A 12081-nucleotide genomic window follows, 5' to 3' on the forward strand; every position below is an offset into this window, starting at 1 on the left:
AATGCTTGTGCTGGGCCTGGCCTCTCCCTCCTCAACTTAGGGCGGCGGCGGGCCCGCGCCCAGGCTCCCGGGCCATGGCGCTGAGGGAGCTCAAAGTGTGTCTGCTGGGGGTGAGTGGTGGCCGGGAGGCCGGGAGGCCGGGAGGGCGCGGGAGGCCGGGCGGCCAGGGCCCAGGCGTGCCCACGTCCCGTCCGCTGCCTTCCCCAGTCCCAGTGCGGGACGCCGCCTGCCTGCCCCGGGACCCTTCCTAAAGCCCGGTGCCATCCTGCCCACCTAACTGCACCCTCCTGAAGGTCCTACTGGCAGGAGGCACCCTTCCCCTTGTCCCTCCGGGGCCCAAGGTCTTTTCCCGCCCCGCAAAGGGCCCAGAGCCCTCCCTACCTCTCCATTGCACCTAGGTTAAGAGCAGCTCTTAAACAGTTCCTTATCAAGGTACTAGTTAGGAGTCGTCAAGTCTTCCATAGTTAAAACCAGTAACAGGTCTTTGGGTCTCGTCTGTTTGGGATTTTTGAGCTTGTGGACCATTCTTGACACTTCGGCCGAGTTAACTTTCTTGGGGGGACGTTCAAATCAGGAAACCCCAAAGACTGAAGCGTCAGTCTTGTCAGGGCACCTTTGCCATTTCAAAGCATGCTTTCTGAATTTGCTCTCTTGCCTGAGCTGCTGCTTTAAAGACTGAATAGTCTTCCCCCTTCCCAAATAGGGTGGGGCTGGGATTTATCAGGGATTGCTCAAAGTGATTCAAGAGTTCATAGTTCACATATACATGTTAAAAGTGAATTTGTCACTTTTCACATTAAGCAGAAATGTGGGGTCTTTCAGAAGGTCCTAAAATAAAAACTGCAAAACCCCTCACTGATAGCACATCTTGAAATCTAATTACGCCCACTGAATTTTTTTGAAAACCTCCTATGTGTCCCTAAACTTCTAAAATTTACCTATCTAGAATGAGTTTTCTAAAATCCCGAACTTACAGCACAAGGTAGTTTTCGGGGTCTGCGAGCAGGTAAACTTTTTCTTATTCACTCATTTCATTCTCTTTCAGGATACAGGTGTAGGTAAATCAAGTATCGTCTGGCGGTTCGTGGAAGACAGTTTTGATCCGAACATCAACCCAACTATAGGGTAAGAGATTAAGTTTATCGACTGTGCGTCTAAAGAAGTATTGAAAGTCCTTTGAATAAAAAATGTGCTACGGGGGTGGGCATCGCCCTCGTACACGCTAGTGAATTCGGAGACATTGGTTCCCATCATCTCTGGAAGGACTTGAAAGACTACAGTGAAGATTGCTCTGTCGTAAGAAAATTATCTTTTGATCTGTGAGGAGTGAAAACTTCAAAATGAAAATGCGAATTAAAGTGTTACTTATGAGAATATACATAGAACCTTCAATCTATAACTATCAACAGCAATTACACCTTAAAGTAAGGCAGATGAAAACAGGTCTGGATACTGTTTTTTCAGGGATGTCAACCAAAAGGTATTTAGATGATTTTAGTTTTTCCTGAAAAGTAGAAGGACGGGTCTGAACCTTTCTCCCATATTCATGCAGTAATAGTGATAACGAAGTAATAAATCGATGTCGAAATACAAGATTTTTTCTTTGGATAAGTGACATTGACTAGGTTTTCGACTGAGAAAAGTTTTCAGAGTGTTTAAATATCGTAATATTAATAGTTTCTCTGTGAGTTGTGTTTTATAGGTTTTAATACCATGTTAGGCTTGTAAAACTAAATAGCTGTTATGCTATTTTTATTGCAAACCCCCAATCAAATGGTTTCTTCCATTTAAAGAGAAAGCTTCCTTTGCCTAATGGAGAAATATCTTACAGCATCCACACACATACACATTTGAAGACATGAAAATGAAACCACCTCTAACTTTCCGAAATTAAAATGCCTTTCAGTATCCTTCCAGAAAGAACTGGGTATGTCCATGTGCTTAAAGCATGACCTCATCTTCCTCAGGGCCTGCCTGTTGCTACCTGCTTGGGAAAGTGAAGTGACAGGAAGTAATAGCAAGTAGTGCTGATGACTCAGTGAGTGACACTTCACACCAAGTCAGAGCTGAGAACACAGCTCAGAAGTACCCAAGTGCTCTCTCAAATGAGAGGTATAGCTCCAGCCTTGCCGTGAGGCCTGAGGTCCTGCCCTGGACGTCCCCTCTCCCACAGACTGACAGGTGCTGGGGTCCTGAACCTCCTCCCGCCCACTCTGCATCCGGTGGTCTTGGCTTATGGTGCACAGGAAAGTACGGGGCTGTCCCCTTGTTTCCTTCCACCTTTCTGTGTTTCTTTTCCTCAGCCTCAGCAGGTGTCTTCCTCCTTCATGACCAGCGCTCCCCTCACCTGAGTTCTGGAGCCCCCCTCTTCGTCAGTTCTCCCTTTCCTCCCCAGCCCTGCCTATTTGGCATGGCCTGCAAACATACTTCTCATCTGCCCTCTCCATGAAGACACTCCCTTTCCCTGAGCCCGTCGCCCCGACTGTGGAGCTCTTGAAAAAGAAGCAACTATCTCCTCAGCTGTTACTCACACCTCAAACCACTGTTGTCGCGATCCCACCCCCACCGCCCACAAACACCCCCTTCCCTGGCAACCAGTTTCCGTGTAACTGTCAAAACAGTGGCTGCTTTTCTTTATCCAGTGCCTGCTATATGCCAGAAGCTAGACTGGGTCCTGGTGATTTAAGCCAGGGGTCAACAAACTATGGCCCTTTGGCCCACCTCCTATTTTTATAAATAAAACTTTATCGAAACAGTCACACTCATTCGTTTACATATTGTCTCCACAGCTTTTGGGCTATAATGGCAGAGTTGAATAGTCATGACTACGACTCTGTGGCCCACAAAGCTGAAAATAGTTACTATTTGGCCTTTTTCAGAAAATGTTTGTCAACTCCTGGTTTAGGTAAACTCGGTTTCCACCTTCATGGACCTGACCTTCAAGGAGAAGAGACGTATTCTGTTACTAGTGTACAGGAAGTTATTTATTCGACCATGATCTGTGCTGCCGAGGAGAAATGTGGGGTGCGTGAGAGCATGTAAGGGCCTAACCTGGGCCCGAGGGAATGACTGGTCCCTGAGGGGGAACGAGGAAGGTAGCAATCTGGGAAGCCCTGACATTTAAATGTTGAAAGACGAGTAGGTGATACTTCAGTAAGACGTTTGAGGAAATACGTTTCTGAGAAGCGGAAGTTAACTAGTTGGCGGTATTGAGGGTGGAGAGTAGCATCGGGGCCAGGCGTGTTGGAGGGTGGCTAGGAGGCTGGTGAGGTATCAGAGGCCAGGAGATGAGGGGAGGCGCCCACCTCACTTATCCGCAGGACATCTTCGAATGAACTCCTGTCCTCCCCAGCTGTCTTGTGTCGGTGACCATGCTCCCTCCCCGATCTGCCTCCCCTTCTCCCACTTATTTCGTACACGTTGGTCTTCCCCAAGCTGCGTCCTGCCCCACGCGTTTCCCATTAGCCCTCTCGCCCCCTCCCACAGCTCAGCTCCACCTGGCCGTCCTAGGACCAGGCCCACATTTCCAACCCATGATTTGGACCGTATCCATCCTCCGGTCCTACATCCCTCACTCCTTCCATATTCACAGCCCTCCCTAATAGGCCAAATGTGTCATATGAGGGGCAGAGCGTGGGCCCTGTCGAACCATCCTGGCTGGACTTAAATCAGAGCCAGGCCCATGTGCCAGCTGGGAGAACTTCTGGGCAATTGACTGAGCCTCTCTGTTGGAGGTGGGGAAGTTGTAATCACGCCCGCCTCCTGGGGTTGTTGGGAGAATTCGGTGACCCGGGGTATGCGCAGGAGGTGTGCGGTGAGAGTTGGTGGTTGGCAGTAGTTCTGTGATCCGATGCGCTTTGTCTTCGCAGCCCTCTCTCCCCTCCCATTCCACTCCCCCAGCCCTGTTCACATCTGCTCTGCCCAGTCACTGGCCCCTCCTCCCACCCTGCAGCTCGAAGGCCCCCTCCTGCCATGCCTGGACTGTCGTGTGGCCTACTCTCCCACTAACAGCCAGTTCTCCCTGCTGTTGTCTGAGCTGCTTGAAAAACGAGTCTGACTCCCTCGCTCAGTACCATGGCAGGGGAGACCTCACAGTCTGGACCCAGCCTTGTGTCATCTGCTTCTTCCATGCTGTTCTTGCTCACTTCTCTCCCCGCCACACACGCGCGCGCACACACAACAGGTAACACCAACACCCTTTGCACACCTGTGCGCTAGGCACATGCTGTTCCCCCTGTGGTGGGGGCTTCTTCTGTTTTAAACCCTTAGTTAAGTTCCCATTCATCTGTTAAGACTCAGGTGCTGCTTTCCTGCCCTCTAACACTTGCAAACTCTGGTGCTGGCAGGGGCCAGGCAAGAAGGTGAGCAAGGGAGATGCCGGGGAAGGAAGCACTTGAGGCTCCCGATTTCCTGCCTTCCCTGCAGCTACTCCCCATACTCCCCCTCTTACCTCCAGGGGCACTTTCCTTCTGTCTCCTGGTTCCTCCTCCCTTGACCCTCCCTTTCCATGTACACACAATTCCTAGGGAGACCTCTCCTGCTTCGGTCCTTCCTGCTGGGCGGATGGCCTACTTCACATGTGGCTTCAGGCCGCGTCCACAGCAGGGGTTTTTCAAAGCTGAGGCTTTTTCAGATGCCTGCTTGCCTGTGGCCTCTCCCCCCGGGATACACATACACCAAGGAACACGTGGCCCCCGTTAAAGTCACCACCGTAGTGAGCTGCGGCCACCGTGGGAGCAGTCTGTGTTCCTCAAGTGTGCTGGGATCGGAAAGTGGTTGAGAAACACCAAAGTTTTTCTTCTTCCTTCGCAATCTATCTGCCTTGTGTTTTTTTTGTTTTTTTTTTTACGTGCCGTATTACGTTAGCTGGGACCCCCAGAACTTTGCTGAGAAGTGATGGAAGAAGACACCCTTGCCTTACTCCCGGCCTGGGAGGGGACGGGAGCCGTCGGCCCTTTATCATTAAGTAGGATGGCTGGGCTCTAGGATTTTTATAGGTACCCGCTGTCAGATGGAGAATGTTCCTCTCTGTCCCTAAATCAGTGAGATTTTTTATCGAGGATTGTGTTGAATTCTGTCAGGATTTTTTTTTTTACATCTTTTGAACTGTCCTTATGCTTTTTCTTTTTTGGTCTTAGAAATAGTGAATTACAACAATTTGTACTAAAAAATTAAACCTAGGATAAATTTCACTTGGTTACTATGCATTTTTAATACGTTATTAGATTTGATTTACTAAAATTTTGCTAAAGATTTTTGCCTCCATGTTCATGATGGATGTTGATCTGTAGTTTTCTATAATGTCTACTTTTGGTGTCAGGGCCTCATAAAAGAAGTTTGGAAGTGTCTTCTTTTCTGCAACTCTTTGAAGAATTTATGTAAAATTGGTATTATTTCTCCCTTAAAGATTTGGTATAGTTCACCAGTGAAGCCATCTGAGCAGGGAGTTTTCTTTGTCAGAAAAATTTTAACTACAGCTTTAGTTTCTTAATTTACTGACATTAAGCTATTTATCATATTCCTTTATTATCCTTTTAATGTCTTTAGGATCTGTTCAGCTGCAAGTGTATCCATTTTAATGGTCTTCTCACAGAGCCAGTTTTTTATTTCATTAATATTTGTTTTCTATTTCATTGATTTTTTTGCTTTTATCCTTTTTTTTTCTTCCTTTGCTTATTTTGGCTCAGTTCTTTTTTTTAGTTTCTTAAGCTGGAAGTTTAGAATATTGATTTTTAAGACCCTTTTTTTTCTTTATATGAACATTTAGAACTATTAATTTTCTGTAAGTTTAAGTGAATTCCACAGATTTTCATATGTTGTGTTTTTATTTTCATTTAGTTCGAAGTATTTATTTCCCTTGTGACTTTTGACCTATTGGTTTTTTAGTACTGTACTTTCGAACTTCTAGTTATTCAGGGATTTTCCAGAAATTTTTTGGTTATTAGTGTCTATTTTAAATCCACATGGTCAGAGAACATACTGTTATTTCAAACCTTTTACACTCGACATTTGTTTTGTGGTTTTCATGAATGTTCCATGTGTACTAGTGTGTTCTGCTGCCGTTGTGTAGCATGTTCCGTAAATGTTAAATAAGTCAGCTTGATTGACAGCACTGTTCCTGCCTTCTGTATCCCTACTGAAACCCTCTCATTTTGCAGTAAAAAGTGTTTGAAATCCAACCCTAATTGAGGATTTCTCTATTTTTCTTTTTAGTTGAATCAGTTTTTGTTCACGTATTTTGAAGCTTATTATTAAGTGTGTCTACATGCAGCATCATTGCTACATTTTCTTGATAACTTGACCCCTTCACGATCATTAAATGTCCCCCTATTTCCCTGGTAACAGTCCCAACTGTGAATTCCTTTGTCTCATATTAATACAGGCTCTTCAGCTCTCTGTTGATTAGTGGTTGCATGTCTTTTTCCATCTATTTTACATCTACCCTATTTATATCTATATGTTTTAAATGGGTGTCTTATAATAGACAGCATTATGGGTCCAGCTTTTATATATCTGACAGTCTATGCCTTTTAATTGGAGTCTTCAGAAGACCTTTGCTGTCCAGTACAGTCATCGGTAGACACATGTGGCTTTGCTGAAATTGAAGTTAAAGTTTAAAATTCATTTCTCAGTCACCCTAACGACTTTTCAGTCCTCACTGTGGAAAGCTCTGCCGCACAGTACTGGTTTAGAGCACTTTTATTCGTTGTAACTAGCAGTGCAGTTCGGTTTAAGTTGCCCACGTTAGCGATTCCGTTTCGTCTTCGCTGCTGGCTTGTTGGCTCTAGCTCTGTTTTATCATTTCAGCGATTGTGCGAGAATGTACAGTGTACTTCTTTATGAGTCTGCTTTCAGATAATGTACAGTTTCATAGTGTAAGCGCCTGACAAGACTGTGCTTTCCTTTCTCTTGTCCTTTGTGCTGTTATTGTCATATTTTACTTCTGCATCTTATAAAACCCACAGTACACTTCTTTTTGTAGTCATTGATCTCTTAAAGAGATTATTAGTCTTTTTTCCTTTGTCCTAATGCCAATATCACAGTTTCTTAATTTCTGTATCTTTGTTATAAGTCTTAACATCCAGTGAATTGAGTCTTCTATGTTGGCTCTTGTTGGCCTGTAACATTTCCATATAAACACTAAAAATCATTTTGTCTGTTTTCACACACACCAACCTCTAATCCCCACTGTGTTTTTGATTGGCATTGCATCGACTTTATAGATTTATGTGGAAAGCAATGACATCTTTATGATGTTGAATCTTTTAATACAGTGGTCGCCAACCTTTGTGGCACCAGGGACCAGTGCTCCCATGAAAATCTAATGCCTGATGGTCTGAGGTGGAGCTGGGGTGTTGATGCTGGGGAGCGGCTGCAAATCCAGATGGAGCTTCTCTCGCTCGCCCACCACTCACCTCCTGCTGAGTGGCCCAGTTCCTAATGGGCCACGGACCGGTACTGGTCCGCAGCCCGGGGGTTGGGGATCCCTGCTTTAATATATGAACGTGGATTATTCTTTCATTCATTACGCTTCTTTGTTTTATCTCAGTATTTTTTCTCATTCCCTGTGTAGTGGACTTGCACATCTTTCATTAGATTTACTCCAAGGAGTTTGATGTTTCAATGCAGTTTTATGCTGTTAATCTACTAAGTAGTATTGCTTTGACATACCTTTATTTCTAATCCTTAAACTTTTTATTTCTTATTTGATTGAATTGAGTGCGATCTCCAGTACAGTGCTGCGTAGAAATGGCGGCAGTGGGTGTTCTTATGTTCTCAGGAAAGCTCTCACCATCGTACCGTGAAGCCTTCGTGTAGGTTTTTTGTACGTGCCCCGTATCCCGTTACAGAAGTGTCCTTTTCGTCATTTGCTGTTTTTTTTTTTTTTAACATAAATAACTATTAGGTTTATCAAAACATTTTTCTACGTCTATTGGGGTGATCACATAATTATTCTCTTTTATGCTTTCAATGTGGTAAATTATATTGTTGAGTTTTCATGGAATAAAGTCACTTAGATCGTGACATGTATTTTCATATATCACTTGGTTTACTTTGCGATCACTTGTTTAGGATTCTTGTGTGCGTTTATAAGTGAGACAGTCATGGAATGCTCCTTCTTGTAACGTACACATTAGATTCGCTATCAAGGTCATGTTTGCCTTATAACACTGGCTGGGAAACTCTTCCATAAAAGAGTTTGTATAAAATTGCTCTTAGGTTCCTTAAATAATTAGTAAAATTCATCAATGATGCCATCTGGCTGTGAGTTGTCCTTGTTTAATAGAACTTAAGATGTTGGCTTTTTCCATAGTTGTACTGTTCATATTCATATTTTCTATTTTTTTATTAGTTTTGATTATGGGCTTGTTTTTTGTTTTTATTTTAATAAAGATGTTCAGATTCTATACTGATCTCTCGTTGACATTCTCGACATTAGTTTTGCCTTTGTTCAACTCCAGGCTGTGTATCCTCTCTGTTTCGTTAATTTCTGCTCTGGGTTTTTCCTGTCCTGTTCAATGCGCTGTTGCTCTTGTAACTTTTTGATATAGGTGATTATGTCACTGATTTTCACTCCCTTTTCAGTTATATTCCTTGTATTCCTTATATTTTAAAACCATGACCTTGGCGTTTGCTGGATCCAACAAGTTCTTATGTATCATAATTTCATTATCATTCAGTTAAAAATATTTTCCAATTTCTATTATGATTTCATCTGTGATCCAAGTGTCAATTTAGATGTGTGTTTCTCAATTTCCAAATACAGGGAAATTTTCTAGTTTGTTAATGATTACTGGCATAATATAGTGAAGTGAGAGAACATAGTTTACATGATTTAAATCCTTTAAACTCTCAGAATTTTCTCTGTGGCCCAGCCTGTGTTGATTTTGGTAAATGTTCCATGTGTTTGAAAAGATCGTATACTCTCCAGCCATTGGGAGCCGGGTCGTGAGTGGACTTCGGTCATTTATTAATCATGTTCACTTTTTCTGTTATTGCTGGTTGTTTGGTTTACCTGAATCCATCAGTAACTCAGAGAAGTGGGTTAAAATTTCCTACTGTGGTGTTTACTTCTGTTTCTCTTTTTCATTCTGTCAATTTTGCCTGATCGATTTTTACGGCTATATTAAGTACCTACAGGTTTAGAATTTTTTATCCGACTGATAAATGCAAACCTAACATTCTGAAATATATTCTTTAGCTCTAGGAATGCATTTTGCCTTGAAGTCCCAATTTGTTTGTTATTTATATAAAAACATTATTTCTTTTGGTCAGTACTTACATGCTGCATCTTTATCTCATCCCTTCGTGTTTAACCTTTCCATATCATTATATTTTAGATGGGTCTTGCAAGCAGCTTATAATATGATTTTGATAAAGTATACTCCATCTAACTCCTACCCTACTCAAGATCCAGAAATTTTCACCACCTCAGAAAGCTCCTTCTGTGAATCCCGTTTCCCATAAACAAGCACTATGGTGATCTCGGTCCCAACGGGTTAATTTGTTCTTGAATTTCACATAAATGAAATGATACAGAATGTACTCTCTGTCCGATTTCTTCTCCGTAAAACGATGTTTTGGAGAGTCAGCATCGCTGTTGCGTGTATCATATTCCTCTCTCTAATTGGTGAGTGCCATTCTCTCATGTGAGTAGATACGTCCTCCCGGTCACAGACGGCCAGTCAGGCCGCTTCCAGTTTGGGGCTATTATGAATGGAGATGCTGTGAAAATTCTTTTACAACTCTCTTTGTGGACGTCAATGGGCATTCATTTCCTTCGCGTAAATAACTAGAGTAGAATTTCTAATTCATAGGGTAGGTGCATATGTGGCTTAATAAGAAGGTGCCAAACAGCAGACCAGAGTGTTTGTATCATTTTGCCCTCTCTCCAGCAGTGTATAGAATTCCAGTCGCTCTACATCTCACCTGTATTTGTCTCACTTCGGTTATCCTAGCGTGCATAAAAATGGCATCTCGTTGAGCTTTTAATCTGCATTTCTCAGATGACTAATAACAGCGAGCATCTTTGCTTGAGCCTATTTGTCATTCATATATCTTTTATGAAGTCACTATTCAAGAATGTCTTTTGCCCATTTTTATCTGGGGTTTTTGTCTTGTTCCTTACAGAGTTGTAGAAGTTGTTAATCTATTACCAATACAACTTTTTTTGTCAGAGGTATTTATTGTGACTCTTCTGCCAGGTACATGTACTGCGAATGTTTTCTTCCATTCCGTGGCTTGCCTTTTCTTAATGATGTCTTCTGTTGAAGGGGAGCTTTCGTTTTCATGAAGCCCATGTTATCGATTTTGTCTTTTTTGGTTCATACTTTTTTGGTCCTCTCTAAGTAAGCTCTGCCTGCCCTAAGGTCTCAAAGATTTTCTCCGGTTTTCTTCTTAGTTTAGCTTTGTGAGTTATCTCAGGTTAATTTTCCGTGTCGTGGTTTCTGCTGAGTCGCCTGTCATCACCCTTAGCATATGTGTGATGTATCCTTTTATTGCCTGGCCGCTTTTAAGATCTATCTTTTGTTTTCAGCAGTTTATTGTGATATTCCAGGTGCGTAATATATTCTGGGTTCATTGAGTTTCTTGGATCAGAAATTTGATTATTTGAGCCATTTTCATCTACTATTTATCAAAATAGTTTGGCTACCCTATTCTCTCGCTCTACCTGTGGGATTCCAATTACACACGTTAAACTGTTAGATACCATCTCACAGGTGACTGAGGCCTGGGGTGGTTTGTTTTGTCCTCCATCTTTTTCTCTCTGTTCTTAGGATCACGTTACATTTACTGACTTGTCTTTAAGTTCACTTGATCCCTTCTTCTGTCTATGCAGCACATCTAGTGTATTTTTTTCATTTAAGATACTGTCCTTAATTCTATCATTTTCATTTGATTTTTTTATATTTTAGATTCCCTATCTGTTCACTCAATATGACTCTTTTGCTTTAAGCTCTCATTATATTTATAATGGGTACTTTTAAAGTCCGTGTCTGCCAATGCCAACATCTGGATCAGCTCAGGATCTTTTGCTATTTACTCTTTTCTCTCGACCATGGGTCACATTTCTTTGTGTATCTAGTAGTGTTTGATTGTATACTGGACACTGCAGAAGATAACATTGCAGAGGTTTTAGATTCTCTTATCTTTGGCTGAGGAGTGTTGAGTTTTGTTTTAGCAGAAAGTTAGATTATAGACTAGTCACCTTGAACTTGTGGAAGCTTGCTTTTACACTTCATTAGGAGGTTCTGTTGCAGTGTTGTCTTTAGCCTTATGGCAAGTCCTTATTCCTGGGATCTTGTCTTTGCTTCGAAGGTATGGCCTATGGCCATTTTCATTCAGGGTGTCCACTGAGCCCCTGGAACATGGCAGGATTCGAACCCCCAGCTCGCTCTTTCCTGCAGTTGGAAGCAGCTGAAATCTCTGCTCAGCTTTCGTCCGCCTTCCAGCGGTGGCTGACCTTGGAGTCTCCCCCGTCGTGCGGTGTAGGAGCCAGCTGTGGGTTTGGGAGGAGTTCGTGTGTGGACTTGTGCTCCGTCCTCTGCCGTTTCTAGGACGGCTCCTCTCTCTTCCCAGCCACACCGACAGCCCCGAACCTTGTCCCTCAGCTCTGCTTTTCCCCTCGACATGTTCATGACAGTTATTCCAGTACAGGATACAGCCGCCATCACTGGACGCATGACTCCCCAACTTTGTCTTTTAATTTGAGCGTTTAATATTTTAATATAGTTAGTGATATATTTATGTTTAAACCTTCAATTTTATACATTACTTTTTACTCGTGCTGTCTGTCCTATGTTCTTTTGGATTGAATTTTGTTGTGTTTTTAATGCCGATGTTTTCCCCCATTGTCATCTGGGTGATTACGCATTTTTTATTATTCTTCACGTATTTATTCTGGAAATCACCCTGTGCATCATTGGCTTATTCGAGTATAACATAAATTATTACTTTTATCATGTTCCAGCAGTGCAAGGATCTCAAATCCAGTTTCTCTGCTTCCTGCCTTTTCTCTTGTTTTAACTCCGTAACTGAGACCTCGCCGGCCACTCGTTGCGCAGAGAACGTTCCCGTGAG

At 42.9% G+C, this 12081-nt stretch overlaps 1 protein-coding gene across 3 annotated transcripts in view; it reads left to right on the forward strand.

Annotated features, from left to right (window-relative positions):
- Positions 1–6: 6 nt before the first annotated feature.
- RAB22A (RAB22A, member RAS oncogene family) overlaps positions 7–12081 on the forward strand; it is a 43771-nt gene continuing 31696 nt past the window's right edge. For all 3 annotated transcript variants that reach the window (XM_025039702.1, XM_006921942.2, XM_015597076.1), the window contains exons 1-2: positions 7–110; positions 1046–1125. In XM_025039702.1, coding sequence (XP_024895470.1) covers positions 75–110; positions 1046–1125 — 116 coding nt within the window. In that variant the 5' untranslated portion in view covers positions 7–74. The remainder of the gene's footprint in view (positions 111–1045; positions 1126–12081) is intronic.

This window comes from Pteropus alecto, unplaced genomic scaffold, assembly GCF_000325575.1.
Source record: "Pteropus alecto unplaced genomic scaffold, ASM32557v1 scaffold45, whole genome shotgun sequence".
In the NCBI taxonomy this organism is placed as follows: Eukaryota; Metazoa; Chordata; class Mammalia; order Chiroptera; family Pteropodidae; genus Pteropus; species Pteropus alecto.